The following is an 18,401-nucleotide window of genomic DNA, read 5'->3' on the forward strand; positions in this document are numbered from 1 at the left end:
GCTCTTTCTGAGGCCTGAAGGTCATGCTGGACCCTGTGATAAGCCACCCAGATCCTCTTCAGGGTGACCTAACCCGTGCTGCTGGAGCTGGTCAATGTCTTCAGGACTGCCTCAGCTGAAGTCACCTCACCCAAGGTCACAGAGTCTTCCCAGGGCAGCCCATATCCAATGACTGGGCCACACGGGGTCATCAAGGCCCAGACACATCTTCCCAGTCAGGCCAGTGCTCTGTGTGGGGGTCATCTCAGACTGTTACTGGGCCTGTATTGCAGTTCGACCTGTTTCTGTCCTACTTCCTTCCACTCCCTTCCATAGGTCTTCATTTCAACAGCACTCCCTAAAAAATGATCTCCTCACCCAATTCCCTCTCAGAGTCTGTTTCTAGAGAACCCAGCCTGCAACACAGTCCTACGCGATCTAGCTCCCTGTAGCCTCTCTGAACACTTGCTCACTCTGCACGAACCTCTCCTGCTTGCTCTGTGCCAAGCACACTGGCCTTTGATATTTCCAGAGGATTGACTGACTCCTTCCTCCATGGTTGTTCCTTTTGCCTGCAACATCCTTCCCCAGACACCTGCACTGCTACCTCCTGTCAGCTTCACCTAAATATCGCCTTCAAAACAAGCCCACCCTGACCTACTCACATAGGAAATAAAAGTTTTAAAATGGAACAGGTCTCATTTTTTTTTCTCATGTATTTGCTTATCTTTCTGGATATTTATTTCATTTTTGAAGAAATGACTTCACCTGCTTTTAAAAGCTTGAAAATTCTTGTTTTAAATATATAGACAGTGCAGTGGTTAATACAGGATTTGGGCTTGCAGAGACCTGGACTTGAATGTCCTAGCACTACCACTCTGCAGCTGTGTAGCCTGGGGACATCTCAGCCTCAGTTTCTTTATCCGTGAAGTAGGGATAGCATCGCTTCTACCTCTTAGAATGGTTATGAGGATTAAGTGACTTTATGTAAGTAACAGACTGTGAAAATGACAGAGATCCATGTAAATATTGGGAATTATTGAGAGATTTTCCTATGAACCACATGTACTAAAAAAATAAAATAGGCCGGGCGCGGTGGCTCAAGCCTGTAATCCCAGCACTTTGGGAGGCCGAGACGGGCGGATCATGAGGTCAGGAGATCGAGACCACCCTGGCTAACATGGTGAAACCCCGTCTCTACTAAAAAATACAAAAAACTAGCCGGGCGAGGTGGCGGCGCCTGTAGTCCCAGCTACTGGGGAGGCTGAGGCAGGAGAATGGCAGGAACCCGGGAGGCGGAGCTTGCAGTGAGCTGAGATCCGGCCACTGCACTCCAGCCTGGGCGACAGAGCAAGACTCTGTCTCAAAAAAAAAAAAAAAAAAATTAAAAAATTAAAAAAGTAAAATAAAATAAAATACACTGGAGTATATTTGTAGCCTGACTTACTGATCAGAGTCCTAGAAGATATTCTTTTCAACTATACTCAACCTGGAGTGGACAGAAAACTTTCAGCAAAGCAGAAAGGACTAATTCTAGAAAGGAAAGTATCACCCCGAGGGCACAGTAACAGCCCAAAAAATGTTACTGGGGACATGGCAGAGTAATTACCAACCAGTGTCATCTAGGCAGTTACACAGTACAAAATCCTAATTCTTTGCTCTTTTTGCACTGACTTTAATTACTACAGACTTTATTCTACTCTAAGGAAATTCTACTCTAAGGAAAGCTTATGTGAAAAAAAAATCATATCGTATTTCAAGTATCTAGATGTATATATGTTCATCAGAAGAGCTTTAAACTTTAAAACCAGCTATATGTCTGATTATCTGAGATCAGAGACCCAAATCTTTTCATACATATTTTTAACCCAAAGTGTTTATACTTATTTCTGTTTTTGTGATACAAAATAATGATCGTTGGCTTAAAACAAAACAATAACTTCTCCAAAATCTCAACAATTTTTGCTTGTGTTCACTCATTTTTCATTGTACAGAATAAAATGTCCTCATCCATGACCTCAAATCCACAAGCTTGACTGATTTCAGAGGTTACATCAGACGTCCACTCTGCCAGGCAGAGATGATAGACCACCTATAAGACAGTACTAATGGAAACCACAAAAGTCTGAGATTTACCGTTACATTATGTATCTGCCTGTTCAGATTTATTTGCAGATCCCATTGTAGTCGATTTCCTTATTTCTAAAGAGAGAATCATAAGCTTATGTTTAAAAGAATTAATAACAAGTTTCACTGAAGAGATATCATTAAAAACTATCATTTTGTGATTATACGTTAAAAATAATAATTGCACCATTGATTAAAACAATAATAAATGGTGATGTAAGGAATAAGGACAGAAGACAATGACAGCACAGTGTGACTTTGCCAAGAGTTTCTATTACTGCATGAGTAGAAGGCAGGCCTGCGTGCTGATGGAGACAAACTAGGAACAAGTCACCCCCAATCCTACAGACTCACGTGCAGTATCTGGAAAAATTACTGCCTGGGGTGAGGCAAATTTGGGAAACTATCTTCTATTCTCATAGTGAGGTGTGTGTGTGTATGTGTGTGTGTATCTGTGTGTGTATTTGCCTTTGGGAAACTCAATGGCACATAAGGTTATTCAGGGGTTTTTTTCAAGTGATTATTTGCTAACAATTGCCTCAACCTTTCCACGTCCTCACTGAGGATGTCATACACTCCTCCGGTTTTTCTTCACAGCTTTATACAACTTAATATTCAGGCTAGGGAAACTGGAAATTTCCTCCAGGTCAAACAACTCCTTAAATCTATCTATAAATTTATTTTCCTTCTCCAACCTGAATTTCATGGCCCAGAGGATGATGGTGGTTTCTTTGCACAGATGGTCAAAGGTAATGAGGAGCTCTTCCAAGAAAGGATGAGCGTAGACCACATCTGCTGCCAAAATATAGTCAAAATTATTAGAAGACCTGGGGAAGTTTGTATCTAAAGCTACTCCCCAGGAGAGTTCTTTAACCTGAGGCAAATGCTTGCTTTTCATTTTGGTGTTTCGGGAAATATTATATTGCAGGTTTCCAAGTAATTCGGGTAAATCTGTGGCCGTCACATGAGCACCTGTGAAGCAAAGGACAGTAGAGAAAGTAACCCTCATGAGATAAGGTAGAACAATCAAGAGTTTCAAGCCCACATGCACTTTGCAATTCTGCAAAATTGTTCATCCCCCCACACAACAAGACTCATCAGTACCTATACACACAAAGGGAATCCCATTCAAATGGATGCTAAAGCAGCTATATGCCTCTGCTTAAAGAGAAAAAAAAGACAGAGAGAGACCCATGGTACTTTTGCACACCATTGCATTTTTTATGTTCTGGTTTTTTGTCCTGGTATGTTTTGCTGTTCCTATTGTTTTTGTTTGCTATTTATCTACTACATACCAGGAGAAAAATAATCAAGAGAAAGAAAAAGTCAAAATATTTGGCACCCTCATTGGAACAATGAGAAGTCATTGATGGAAGAATAGGTACCTCCCTAAAAGAATTCTGAGCCTCAGTCGTGTGAGACCAAGTGAGTGTATGTAACATCGGACATCCTAGAGTTGAACAGAAAGTGCTCAAGTGAGAAGTGGAGGGAGGAAAGAAGACCTTTCCATGGCATTCCCTGAAAAGTATGATGGCATCCATGCTATGCCCAGGTTTTCAACTTGGCCCAACACAAGTGTAAATCTTCCCATCAAAAGATGCTAAAAACCTAGTCACAGCATGTGTATCGCGCTCATAAAGGTACCACTCACAGAAGAAGATGTAAATAATTTCCAAGATAGAAGTGAATAGTGATGGGTTTTTGAGGAAGAAATATGGCAGGAGCAAATTTGTAGAAATTTGGTCACTAAAGTAAACTTTGAGCAGTAGCAAAGGCTGAAAATAATCTGCAAATAAATCTAAGATTGTCCAACTCTGCAGCATCAGAAAAGCACAGACCAGGTAAAGAAGAAGAAAGCAGAAATGGAAGAGAAGTCTAGTTCAGCTCAGACAAACAAGAAGCTACTCCCCAGCAGCAATATCATGAGTCTCTTGGCATCAATTGTATTTTGTGAAAACATTAAAATGGGAGAGGAATATGCCTATCATTGGTACACTCACGGAGATACAAGCCTTTACATTCTACTATGGGTGGGTCTATCATTTTCAACAAATCTTTTTTAAATCTCAGGGTAGGGAATACACCTTTGCCCATATTGAATGTAAACTCTCCCTTATACTTAATATCTTTGTGCCTAGAGAGATAAACAATACCACTTTCAGCATACTGACTAAACAAAGTTTCTATTTTTTAATATTTGTTTCAAGTTAGACAAGCGGACTCAAGGGACAAGTTCTTTTTAATAAAATCAATGACTCCCCGAGGCACAAATTCTGCTCCTAAGTCAGGATTTCAGGTATAAATCGAATAGTGACTCTGACCTATCCTTACTAAATGGAATAGTGACTTTGGCAAACAATATCAGGATACAGCAACTTTTGAAAAAATATATTTGGGAAGACTCCAAGAGACTTATAAATACTCTTATAAAAACAAATTTGAAAGTTGTAAATTGCTAAATGTTCAATTCCTCTAAAGATTTTAAAGTGGCAGGTGTGCACTTCTGAAGATCAAGAAAATCAGGATGGATCTGGGTAGTGCACATCAGAGAAGGAGCTAAACTAAGGCAATGAGATAGATAACAATAGCAAAAAGACTGAACTGAAATAGGCTCAGGCATGTATTAAAAACTATCACATGCTTAGTTGGAAAAGATGCTCGTGAGAGAACTCAGGGTAACAATAAAAAAGAACGGAGGTGGGTCAGGCACAGTGGCTCACACCTGTAATCCCAGCACTTTGGGAGGCCGAGGCGGGTGGATCACCTGTGGTCAGGGGTTCGAAACCAGCCTGGCCAACATGGCAAAACCCTCTCTCTACTAAAAATACAAAAAATTAGCTGGGTGTGGTGGTGCGTGTCTGTAGTCCCGGCTACTCGGGGAGGCTGAGGCAGGAGAACCGCTTGAACCCAGGAGGCGGAGGTTGCAGGGAGTCGAGATCGCACCACCACACTCCAGCTTGGGCAACAGAGAGAAAAAAAAAAAAAAGAATGGAGATGAACTGAGAAAACAAATTCAAGGACAAACACCTAAAAACAGAAGCAGACGTGTGATTTTTATGTGATTTCTAATACTCTCTCCCTATTCTAACAGGTGCTTTTTCATAAAAGCATAGCACTTCAAAACTCAAAAAGAATCTAGAGCTACGTGGGAACACTGAAATGGTGCTAAAATTTAAAGTGCGTCTGAATCAGCAGCAATAGGATCTGCCTCTGCCTCATATTTCACATTTCTCCTCTTGCAACCAGAATGCTTCCGTGCACCACTTAGTCAGAACGCCTCATCTGAGGCTTGTGACGGTATTCCACAAGAAGAATTAACACAACTTAATGCAGAAAACTATGAAAGAAACCAGTAAGGAGACTTTACAATCTGTAGTTTCTAGATGAAGCCCATTCAAACAATTAAAGAGTCACATATAGGTGCAGGTCATAGTACACTGGATAGTAAAACAACTAATGATATTCGATCATCAAATTCTCTGACACTCCCTCTATTCAATCAGAAATATCTACTTACCAAGTAAACTTGCCACAATGGAGACTAGTCCTGTTCCAGCTCCAATTTCAATCACGTTTTTGTCAACCATATTATACTGCTTTGCATTTGTTTCCAGGAAATAGCATAGAACAAGGGCCTATGAAAGTTAGAAAAAAGAAAACAGGGATGCTTGGCAAGTAATAACAGAAAGTAAAATTAAACTTTATTGGATAAATATGTTGCTAATGCTAGGATATGTATGTGTGCACATATGAGTATGTGAGAGTACTCATGTGTGTACCTGTACATCACTCCGAGAAATGTCAACAAAAGTGCATCCTCTGAGAGGTTCAACATTTCTGCTAGAAAAATTCCTTAGGGATTACCGAGAGGAAAAGAGAGAGAACTAAAACAGTGGAATTCAGTTGCTTAGGTTTGATCATTTTTAAAGGAAGCAACTTCTGATAATACTAGTCATTTCCAAGTAGTGTGTGGGATCGGGGCAGGTGGGGTGGTGGGTCCACTACTCTTCACGGGACAGTTGGTAAAGGATTGAGGGTCTTTGAGGACATTCTACATGTGAGACTCATAAAGATTTCATTGCAATTGTTTAACTCAAATGGAACTAATAAAAGGGGAAATGAAAGTGTTTACCACTCTAAACAGTAAAGAAGTAAACACCCTGTATTAATCCTACACATTTTAATAAAGTCAGAAATACAATTAATTGAGGCCCCGTGGCCAGGCACAGTGGCTCACACCTGTAATCCCAGCACTTTGGGAGGCCAAGGCAGGTGGATCATCTGAGGTCAGGAGTTCCAGACCAGCCTGGCCAGCATGGTGAAACCCTACCTCTACTAAAAATACAAAAATTAGCCGGGCATGGTGGCAGGCACCTGTAATCCCAGCTACTTGGGAGGCTGAGGCAAGAGAATCATTGGAACCTGGGAGGCGGAGGTTGCAGTGAGCCGAGATCATGCCATTGCACTCCAGCCTCAGGGACAAGAGTGAGACTTCGTCTCAAAAAAAAAAAATTGAGGTCCAGGGTGGTGGCTCATGCCTGTAATCCCAGTACCTTGGGAGGCGGAGGTGGATGAATTACTTGAGGCAAGGAGTTCGAAATCAGCCTGGCCAACATGGTGAAACCCCATTCCTACTAAAATTACAAAAATTAGCTTGGCGTGGTGGTGCACGACTATACTCCCAGCTACTCAGGAGGCTGCAGCAGAAGAATAGTTTAAACCCAGGAGGCAGAGGTTGCAGTGAGCTGAGACCATGCCACTGTACTCCAGGCTGGGTGACAGAGCAAGACTCTGTCTCAAAAAAAAAAAGAAAGAAAGAAAGAGAAAAGAAAAAACAGAATTATAGAGTTAATTGGGAGAAGTAATTTCCCAGTCACATGATTTCTAAAACATACTATTATTTGAGGTCACAAAGAAGGAATATAGAACCTGTTTTGTTCTTCCAAATAGAACATAATAATGAACAAAACTGACTGGAAAAATAATTGGAATGTAACAAAATCTGTATGAAATTATACCGATGGCCAAACAACAGCACCATAACAATCCATGGCCTCAGTAATTCGAATCTCATGACCAATAAAACGAAAACTTTCCCAGGAAGTAGTTGTTATCGAAGTCGGAATAAAACATCTTGCCATGATCTCTGTGACCACCTGCTTGTCATCATAGTCTTCTCTGGTCTCTGAAAGGAAAAGAAAAAGGTAATGGTTGTATAAGTAAATCTATGAAAAGAGAAAAGAATTTGACGGAAATACAGCATTTCTGCTTAGTCTAAGGAGCTTTGGAATTGACTTGAGGTGAGAAATAATAAGGTAAACTATTTGAAAATGACTCATAATGTAAGCTAATATTGCCATTCATCAGGGTGGCAACATCTTTATTATTTTTATGGGAGTTGAAATCACCACTATCTACTTCTGCAATGCTACATGCAACAAATAATAATTGATGCACTTTTTTAAAGCAATATATTTTAAGAGCCACCAATCAGTTCATATAGATTAAGAGAAAGATTGGTGATGGAATATAAGAACCCACCTCTTCATATTGGCCACCCAGTGCAGTCCTAGTTGTTCTATGTCCCAGGCACGGTGCTGAGTGATGGAGTACAGTAGCTAGCCAAAGAGACATGGTCCCTGTCCTTGGAAAAATTGGAAATCCACCGACACAAACATGTGGTATCTCATGGCATCCCTATGAAGAATTGTTGGATTGGATGAAAGTGCTTTTCCACAGTACTCCCAAGGCTCTTGGCTCTGGAGCCCACTTGGATAGACATTTCTAATAAATGGTGTGTTCTCAGCTTTGCCTTCATGAACAGTTTTGTCAATGGTTTGACTAACTGATGACATTACAAGTATTATAAAATTTTCAGAATATATACATGTGATGGCGACAACAAGTATAATAGAAAACTAAATGTGTTGGAAAATTTCTTGACTTATAACAATGAATTGGCCTTAACAATGTGAAATCCAACAAAGATAAGTCTAAAGACTGTATTCAGCCTGAGTTTAGCAGCACTGTGTAGGGGGTGGGGACAGATAGATACATTTACTTGGCCACAAGCACAATATGAGTCAAAAGTTTAATATGACCATCAAAAAATTGGTGCATCTAGCCCACATTAAAAATATAATTTCCAAAATCAGGGAGGCAGAGGCTTTATTTTACACCAGTCAGATTATACTTGTACATCCAGTTAGGGAAGGCCCACTTTAGAAGAACACTGAGAAATCGTAGCAACTGAGAGGTCAGAAATCTTGAAACTCACCTTATAAGGACAGTTTTGGGGAGTTCAACACGTTCATCAAAAAGAAAAAATCTGAGTGAACACAAGAGTTTTCAAAATTTGAAGGACTAGAAAATAGAGGGTTGGGGTGCATGCGTGTGTGTGTGTGTGTGTGTGTGTCCTGCTTAGAACACAAACAGAATCGTGTACTCCTCAAAACAACTCCAATTTAACCATACCCACAGGAAGGACCCAGCCTACCACCCACCTCTACCACTACTGCAAACATTGACCCTTGACAGAGATGCAGGGGAAACAAAGAAATAGAAATTTGGTATTTTTCAGCAAGAGCCGTCTCTTCTAATATTTTTCACTGTACTTCACCTTAAACAACTGTATGCATTCATATTCAGGAAGAGCTCTAAGAACCAAATAATATTGGTAATATGTTTTATTTGAACTTTAACTTCTATTTCACTATATGCACTTGCCTTGCTAAGACTGCGGGTGCAGGGGGAGGGCAACACTTGCTGTGGAACTTCTTTAGGGAAAAGTAGAGAACGTTAATTGCTTTCTTGACCTTTAACTGAATTTGTCCTCTTGGGCCTCCTTGCATACTACTTGTAAATGTAGCACTTCTATGACAAGTCACCTAAGGTATCAGGGATTAATAGATGTTACAGTACGCTAAGTCCCAGGAGCATCTTCAAAAGTCCCAGTCTTTAATATACAAACTTTGGCGGTTAATATTTACTGATACAACCTGACATCTTTGACTTTGCATGTTCTTTTAAAGGTTAGTTGGCCAGATTAGTGCTCCTGTCCTAACAACTACAGAGGAATAACAAGTGAATTCCTAGCTTTTGACTGCATCCTTCTGAATAGAGTTATTTCCTTCTAAGAATGACCCTATCTTTACCTTCATATGGAAATGAGATTTAAAAATATATGAATATATTATAATTGAAAATTACTTACACTCCTAAAACAAAGAACCTTCAAAGAGATTTCATGAAATGAATATAACCACTACTAATTGCATATACACTTTAAAAAGAGCACAACTATATCACTCATAAATGGTAATGCAAAATTAGTTATACACCTAAGATGGTCATGTATCACAGAAAACATTATCAGGTTGAATAAAATTTAATTGATAACACTTTATATGAATATTCTCTTTTGCATTTAAATATTATGTGAATACTACAAGCATCCAACAAGTAACCTTCATAAATTAGCATAATTTACAGCATGAAACCCAAATAAACTAAACTTGGCTGCCTAAAATAATTTCTCTAAAGGGGGACATGCTCTTTGTAAGTACCACGCTGATAAAATCATAAAAAATTCTTTTAGAGGAATGATGATCAAAATGAAATTTCTTTATGACAAGGAAAAAAATAATAATTTGTCTAAAAGTGCAAAATTTTAAAAGTAAACATATACACATAAACACACAATTATTTCCATGTTAAAACACTGGTTGCTGTTTTCCAATGTGAACTATTTAAAGATTTTGAGGTAATAGTTTTTTTTTATTTTTTTGTTGTTTTGTTTTTTGAGGGTTTTGTTTGTTTTGTTTTGTTTTGTTTTTTGTTTTGTTTTGACAGAGTCTGGCTCTGTCACCCAGACTGTTGTGGAGTGGCGCAATCCCAGCTCACTGCAACCTCCGCTTCCTGGGTTCAAGCGATTCTTGTGCCTCAGTCTCCTGAGTGGCTGGGTCAACAACCATACGCCACCATGCCTGGCTAATTTTTGTATTTTTTTAGTAGAGATGGGGTTTTACCATGTTGCCCAGGCTGGTCTCCAACTCCTGAGCTCAACTGATCCACCCACCTCAGCCTCCCAAAATGTTGGAATTACAGACGTGAGTCACAGCACCTGGCCTTGAGGTGATTGATAGTTTTAACGGTAATTCTTTATGTAAATCAAGACATGTTTAATATTAAGCTCTAACAATAACACCACCCATTCAAGGCTGATAATAAGAATCTCTAAACTAGAATCTAATGGAAAGAGCTGCCCTATGATAAAGGCATCCCTACAGCAGCCTTGTTGTCATAAAAAGGAAAAAAATCTATGCTGCAAATAATTTACAAAGAACAGGCCCCTTAAATTGCACGCATATTTAGTTGTTGAATATGAGTCAAATATTGAGAAGATTGGTGAATTAGTAGATAGGCTGGTTTTTAAGATTTGAAGAGTAATTCCTACAAAAATTAATAGCATTGTCATACAATGGAATTTTAATATACATTTCTGAAGAATAATTTGTCGACATATATTCTTTCCTCATTATCTAGCACTTTGCCCCCAGGACAAACAACAAAAACCAGATAATATTACACAAGATTCTGTACATCAGCTTCCCTATATGAAAAGCAGAAAACTTCTGATAATTGTACCTTCAGATAAAAGCTATCTACTATAGTTTTAGAACATTATTTGATTGGTGAATTGAATATTAAAACACAAATATTAAAATAGATTGTAAATAAAACATAGTCAAGACAGAGTATTGCAATTATGTTGCTATCTTGGGCTTATGTATTTTAATCCTTTTGATACAAAAAAAGTCTTAACATCATTTTCCTGCTATTCAGTCTTTGCTGATACTGAATAAAATCTACCAGGTGCTCTTGTTCTCCTGAGAATTAAAGGGGTTTCAAGTATAAAGTGAAAAGTAGCAAGATTCTGCTACATTATGAGGATGATTTTAAGAGGAAAATTCAACAACGAATTGACTTCAATTCTGGATTACAGCAAGCCTTCAAAAATAGAGGCTTTGTCTATATTCTTCTCTTCTATACTTTTAAGGTCAACAATAGCAATAATAAGTGGAAGGGCCAGATCACAGAAACGCATCCCCCCACCAAAAAAAAAAAAAAAAAAAAAAAAAAAAAAAACTCTTTAATAGCTATGACAAGTGAATTCAAGCTTCCCTTTGAGGGCTGTCATGAAAACCTGCCAGCAAAATTTAAAGTAAAATCCCCTCTACTAAATGAAAGAAACTGTCATTCAAATGAATCTTCTATTCAAAGATGAATGTCATGTGCGTCTTAGAAATGCCTACAGATTTAAAAAAAAGAAGTTAAAGATATTTTCAGATTAGTAAATAGTCACAGGCTTAACTTAAAAGGTACAATTCTGAAAACCTTAGCAATGCCAAGGTCTTGGACCCTTATGTTGAAACCAATTCCTGAGAAGATTCTACAAATATTCTCTGTCTGCTGGTCTTCTTAGTTTCAAGAATGTATAGAGGTTGTAACTCTAATCAAGTAGACCATACAATGCTACATTTTGTCCTTACAAAAGAAAGAAAGTGTATCTTTTATTGAGATTGCTCAGGATGCAAGTGGAAAAACAACATGAATTAGTTGTACTACAAGTTTGCTACTGGGATCATGGAAGGGACAGACAACGAAACAAATGTCAATAGCTTGATAAATGCTATACAACAAGTCTTTCTAAAATGCTATGGAAACATGAGTGGTTGGTTGAATCAGGAGAAGCATCATAAAAGAGGAGATATTTAAGCCCAGGAGCTGTTAGAAGATCTATGGAGCGAGGGTACAAGGCTAGGGGTTTGGGCCAGAATCCCAAAAGACACAATTTCTGACGCCATAATCCCCAGTGTTGAATCCTGAAAGATCAAAACCCCAAATACATAATTCTGATAAAAATAATTTTAAAAGTTCTTTAAAACATATTTACATTTTTAAAAGAGTTTAGAAACATAAAAATACAACAGAACACTTCGTGGGCTACTTTATACAATAAAATTGGCAATAATAACATACATAATTTGGCAATCATAAGCACTCAGGTGTGCTACCCACAGTTACATGGGTATAACAGTTATAAGCAGACAAACTGTATTCATAAATAAATCACTTATATAGTTTGGTCACTTGAAATATCCTGATGACCAACCTAAGTCTTTTGATGAAACTGATCCAAACCTACAATGGAGCTGGATGCGGTGGCTCACACCCATAGTCCCCGCTACTCAGGAAGCTGAGGTGGAAGGATTGTTAGAGCCCAGCCTGGGCAACATAGTGAGACCTCCTTGCTGAAAAAATTAAAATTAAATACCAATAATGGGTCACCACCACATATACAGTTGCCCAAAGAGCTGAGATCTTGAAAAATGTTACCGTTCACAAATGCAGATGCAGAAAAAGGACATCCCTTTATTTATTGAGGAAGTTTTAAGGTTTTTAAATATATACACAATGCTTGCACACAAAGTCAGTGTTGTTAAAATGAACTTTCAGGGAGTCAAATTTGCAACAAAAAAAAATGCATAAAACAAATTAGAACTCTCTAAAAGCTCATACAATTTATACTTCTAGTTTTGAAAATGTAAAGGTGAAACATATAGCATAATGAATTGTAAAAAATAATGCTGATGATTTAAAACGGTGAGAAAAAAACTTTAAAAAAGGAAAAAGAAAAACAAAACCTTCCCAAAGAAACTAAAAAGAAAATTCAACATAGGAAAAAGTGTATTACAGGGATATATTATGGGCAACTGCACGGAGGTAGCCAGTAAGAGCTGGCCGACTTCCACGATCGTTAACTCTATTCTGAAGTCTTGCATGGAGATGAGTAACTGTTTCTTTTCTTTTAGGTCATGGCTCTTCTTGAAGAATACATTCACATTGATTTTCTACATGAGGCTGCTCTTTTTGAAATTCTAATTTGATTCAATATACAGTGACATGAGCATTTCCTATTAAATTTCCCATCTTCTGTGTCATGCTTCTATGTTGTTTTGGGTACAGGAAAATTCATTGCTCATGCACTCATATACAGACCACATATTAGGCTGAAACAATACTGGTGATCAAACAGCAACATCACTGTGTGCTTTCTTATCCTACCATGCACATAGTTATTTTAGAGTCAGTAACTTTGCTGGCTTCATCAGGAAAATTCAGCTTTAATTCATTAAGAGCTCCTAGAATTTCATCAGCTGAAAGGAATGCCAATGCAGACAAATAATGCATTTTAAACTGAAGTATTCTGTGTTACCATATTCCACAGGCAATCTACTCACCTGAATTTTCCAGCAAATGTATTGGACTGAATGGAAAAAGACACTGTTGGTAACACCTTGAAATCCACCTTTAGAAGTTTTGATGGCACCTAATTCCAAATCTATGATTATGGTTTGGGAATTCAGTTAGATGTGAGGGAGTTTGTTCTTTATTCTTTGTATTTCAAGGGGATTTCAACATTCAGGATCATGGCATTCGGGATTGTGTCTTTAAGGATTATAATCAGCATTATGCAAGGTGTATGCTGGGGAACTATAGAAAATAAGCCTGAAGAAGTAGGTTGGGATTAAATTTATGTGCAACATTGACCTTTGTTCTATAAGGTGAGGAGGAGTCAATAAAGATTATTAGAACAGGAATTGACATGATCAGATTTGATATGTAAGAACTACATCTGACACCAGTAGCTGAAGAACTGGTGACCTTACAAGCTAATTGGAAGAATTGGAACAATCTAGATGAAAAATGACAAGTGTCTAAATGAAGGCAGTAACCTTGGGTCAAGGAGCCAAGTATGAACTTGTGTGCCTTCGAAGCGGTGGTATGCCTCTCCTAGGGGCGACAATTGACATTCAAACTTGACATTCAAATCTGAGTTTTGAAGACACCTGAAGTAGACTGGTATATTCAAGAGTTATTTTTATTCAACATGTAGAAATTTATTAGTCTTATCTGGAAGTTAATTATTCATGTTACTTGTAAAATGTTTAAAATGTGTTAATAAATTATTCTCACATTAGTAATTATATGTGCTATAGTACTCCAACTAGTATATTAAATATATTGCCTCAGACTGTAGTTTGATAGGTTTCTTAAAACAGTGATACAATTATATAAATTTCCATATATATTAATGCAATACTGTTTATAAAAGCCACATTACCCATTAATCCAATTCTGCAAAGATTTATGAAGATGCTCCTGAAAAATTTTAATATGATACCTTGAGTAAAACATTATATTAAGTCCTGAAGGGAGTCTACTGACTGATGATCAGAAATACAAGATCACTGCTAATGAGCAACTTTAAGTCAGCCAGTAGGGTTATGTTATAGCTAATTCATTCACCCATTCACTCATTTATTACGTATCTGGGCACTATGAATTAGAAGGCAGACCAAGTGCTGTATAACACAGGTTCAGTAAAAGTACTATAACAGAGGCTTCAGTAGGCAACTCAAAAATAGAAAGTTCCACCTCTCAGAGAGCTCAGGAAAGACTTATCTGAGACTTCCTAATTATGAGTTTGTTAAATAAGAGAAGGGAAGACCTGTCATACACAGGAAATGACATGTGCAAAAGCCCACTGGAAAAAAGTCTCCTGACCAGTTCTCGAACTTTGGAAACCCTGAGAACCAGAATATAGGATAAATGAGGATAGTAGCACAAGGTAAAACACGTTATGCCATGCTAAGAAGTCTTGATTTCATCCTATAAGAAACAACGAGGCACTGAAGAATTTTAAGCAGAAGACAAATGTGACAAGATGTGGATTTAAAAGATGACGCAGTGCAGGTTACAGCAGGAAAAAGAACTAAAGGGTAAGGAAAGGGAGTTGGCCCGGAGCAAGACAGACAATTACAAGGCGGTTAACAGCAGTCAGGAGCAGAGATAATGAAGACCTGAATCAAGGCAAGTGACAGTGGAAATGGAACAAGGGGAAGGGAAACATATCAGGAATGTAAACTCAATGAGATGTAATGATGAAGGGTGTGAAGGAAGGGGAGAAGATCAGGATGATTCCAGGTTTCTGGGTAGCCTGGGGAGTGATGTTGCCATCGACTGAGATCGAAAATATAGGTGGAGGGGCAAACTTGCAAAGGAAAATTATTTTAAATACATACTACTCTGGGTGTGCCAAGAGAACCTGCCACAAGGCGCAGAGTTGCCCAACACTGCCCACTGCTGCAGTTGTGGCTCCTGGGAGAGCATGCTCCTTCTGGGGCTGCCTACTCAAGCCAGCCGGTTCCTGTTCCATATACGACACCCCTCTAGTGGGCAACTCCTGCTCAGGGATTTTCATCAGCCCACCTGAGACTGTCTCAGAATTGTGTTGCAATTGGAGACTCTTCACCCAATCTGTCTTCTCTCTCTCCTCTCACGGGCACGGGACCCACGCTGGGCTCTGAAGATCCTCATTCCCTACTTCTGTTTCTTTTTTATCCTCCACAAACATTTCCCCAAGTAAATCCCTTACATGCTTAGCCCCATTTTGGCATCTATGTCTTGAAGGCCCTAAACTGACAGGAGGTAGTAAGTGGGATGTCAAGTAAGCAGCTGACGTGACAGACTTGAGGGTCATTGTGAGCCAGAATCATTGAGCCTTGGGCAAGGATGAATCTGCCCCAAGGCTGCAGGTCCTCGGGTGACCCTACTGTTCCATAACAGATTGCTACATGTACTAACAGCTGGCGAGAGGCTGTTGGCATGAGGCAGGCAACATAGGATATTTAGAATAGTTAATGTGGGTAAGGTTTTAGATACTTTAGATTATAATATAGCCTTAGAAACACATATAGAAGAATTATTAGCACCCACCATAGCCCTAATTTTAATCTGTGTATAAATAAGTGACATCTTATAATTCTTGGATCTTCATGCCAGTGTTGAAATACGAGCACTGACCTATGGGTTTGCTCCATCCTTTCCAAGCACAGGATTCTAAGTATAAAAGAGTTAGGGCAGGAAAAGTCCGTATCCTTCAGTACTTGAGAACTGAATGTTCCTCTACTTGGTGATGCCTTTCCAACCAAATGCCACCTGATCTGCTCCAAGGACACATCCTTAATCCCCTTAGCTCTGTGTGTGTGAACATATTTTTAAAGCTTTAATTGGCTATATAATTACAGAGTGTGTCTGTCTGTGTTGTAAAACATTGTAATGCTAGTTCCGTCTCAACCTTACCTTGAACTTCTTCCATTTCCTTTGTAATTTGCCAAATTATTTTCTACACAGTTGAAACCAAGAATTGTTACTAATGGTAATGATAATGATGTAACTGTATTTCACACAGAAATTGCATCTTCATTCAAATCATCTAAATTTCTCGGTTCTCTAAGTGATCAACTTAAATGGTTAGGTTTGCAAGAATCACTTGGTAAAACTATTTGTGTTTCAGCCAGGTAGGCTGCCAACACTGGGCATACACCCAACTCTCTTGGCCTAAAGATGTGCTCTCCTAGGTAGAAGCCACCTGGAATGGCCAAAAACAGAAAAACCAGGACTATACTGTTCGGCAAACATCTACAGTGTGTGCAGATAAGGAGAGAACAAAAGAAATCAAGACAGTTAGATTTGTATTACAACTGCTCTACAAAAATACGGTAATTTTTCTAGTCTGTCAAGAGTGTATGTCTGTACTTTTGATCTCAAGACAACAGGGATGGTTATATTACATAACTCATGCAAAGTCAAGCTTGCTATTTAAGACTATATAAAAATGATGGTTCAATTTCAAATAACCACACTGATAGGAGAATTCAAACTTAATCTCCTTACATCTAGAGGTCAAATTACATTATGTATTTGCCTCTAATTAATAGTTAGAGGAACCATAAACTCAGGCTATAGATGTTTGTATAGCCTAAACTCGCCTTTCATCCAAGCACTAGTAAAAACTTATAGTTTTTACATAAAACTATTTTTATCTTTCTTACAAGCTTCTTATCTGAAATAAAATTTGCTTAGAAATCACATCAAACATTTAGTGTACAGCTCTTGAGAAAAAAAGTATTCCTTATTTGAAGATCAAAAACTCTGTACATGCTTAGCAAGTCTATAAATCTAATATATTCTGTCAAAAGTATCTTTAACATATCAAGATCATGCTATAGTAATAGACATTAAACATTATTCAAGATGTTTGCAGGCTCACAAATATAAACCAAGACATAATACACCATTGATAAAAGTCCCAGCTCCCTTTAAGACATTAATGAATATTGCAAAGGTGACACTTTAGATTCTATTAGTTATTTGTCTTCTTAGAATTGGTAAGCTACATAAACATAAAATGATTTACCTTCTTGAGCTTCTGAATCCAACAAGTAATGAAATGATGGTTGATGATATATTGATGTTTTCTTCATTATTTCTTGAAAACTAGATAATACATTAAAATATCAAATGGTAATAATTAATTCAAAATGTGGAGTGCTTTTATATTTTCTTAATAAAGTTTAACTTCAAATACAGTAGACAAAATTATATTAAAATATCATATTAACAAAGTGTGATTTAAGAAAGACCATCTAAACACCATCTAGAACAAATTAAAATGAGAACAAAGGCTTCTGAGTCAGAAATTTTAAAAAGCTACTACAGAAAGAAAACATATTCTTCACCAGACTACCTCAGTTGTAACAAAGAAAGGCATCATCTTCATATTGATTAGTAAGATCGCAATCCTAAAATTTAAGAGGTGATTAAAACATTGAAAGTTCTCTTGTTACCATCAATGCATCATTAGCACGTATGCAATGTCAAACAGCCTCACTGCCAAATAATCTTTTGAGCAGCGTCTACCTTAAGGAGTCCATACTATCACAGCTTGATATAATAAAACTGAAGAAACTATTTACGCCTCTCGAATAGAGCAGATTATCTGAATAAATTTAACAGTTATTCAAACTTTGGAAAATAACAATTTGATATTTTACTTCTCAATCTGGGGTAAAATAACTATTGCAGTACCGTGAATTAATATAGCACTCCTTTCTTCCAAGAATCCCAAAGTACTTTTTACAGCCACCACATTTTCTTTTACAGCATACTGCAGCAAGTTAGAAGACATTGTTTTCCCTACAGTTTGCAAATCAGGAAAGCCAAGGTTAAATTATGTCATTGAGGCTACACAGCTAAAACGATAGCAAAAGTGGTCACATGTTTTGCTCCCAATTTAGATCTCTCTCATTAAAGAAAGACGTCTTCATTATACGTGTCTGCCTTAAAGCTGATATTTAAATGGAAAGCCTGGACATACCTAAAGGAGT

General features: G+C 37.9%; 1 protein-coding gene across 1 annotated transcript; it reads right to left on the reverse strand.

Annotated features, from left to right (window-relative positions):
- Positions 1-2,110: 2,110 nt before the first annotated feature.
- Positions 2,111-18,191, reverse strand: LOC117063530. Its single transcript, XM_033177304.1, has 5 exons — positions 18,103-18,191; positions 17,432-17,511; positions 7,125-7,291; positions 5,624-5,741; positions 2,111-3,078 (listed from the first exon to the last, which is right to left on the reverse strand). The coding sequence occupies exons 2-5, from the start codon at positions 17,496-17,498 to the stop codon at positions 2,675-2,677; spliced, it is 756 nt and encodes a 251-aa protein (XP_033033195.1). The 5' UTR covers positions 17,499-17,511; positions 18,103-18,191; the 3' UTR covers positions 2,111-2,674.
- Positions 18,192-18,401: the final 210 nt, after the last annotated feature.

Source organism: Trachypithecus francoisi, unplaced genomic scaffold (assembly GCF_009764315.1).
Source record: "Trachypithecus francoisi isolate TF-2019V2 unplaced genomic scaffold, Tfra_2.0 Lachesis_group18, whole genome shotgun sequence".
NCBI classification, from domain to species: domain Eukaryota; kingdom Metazoa; phylum Chordata; class Mammalia; order Primates; family Cercopithecidae; genus Trachypithecus; species Trachypithecus francoisi.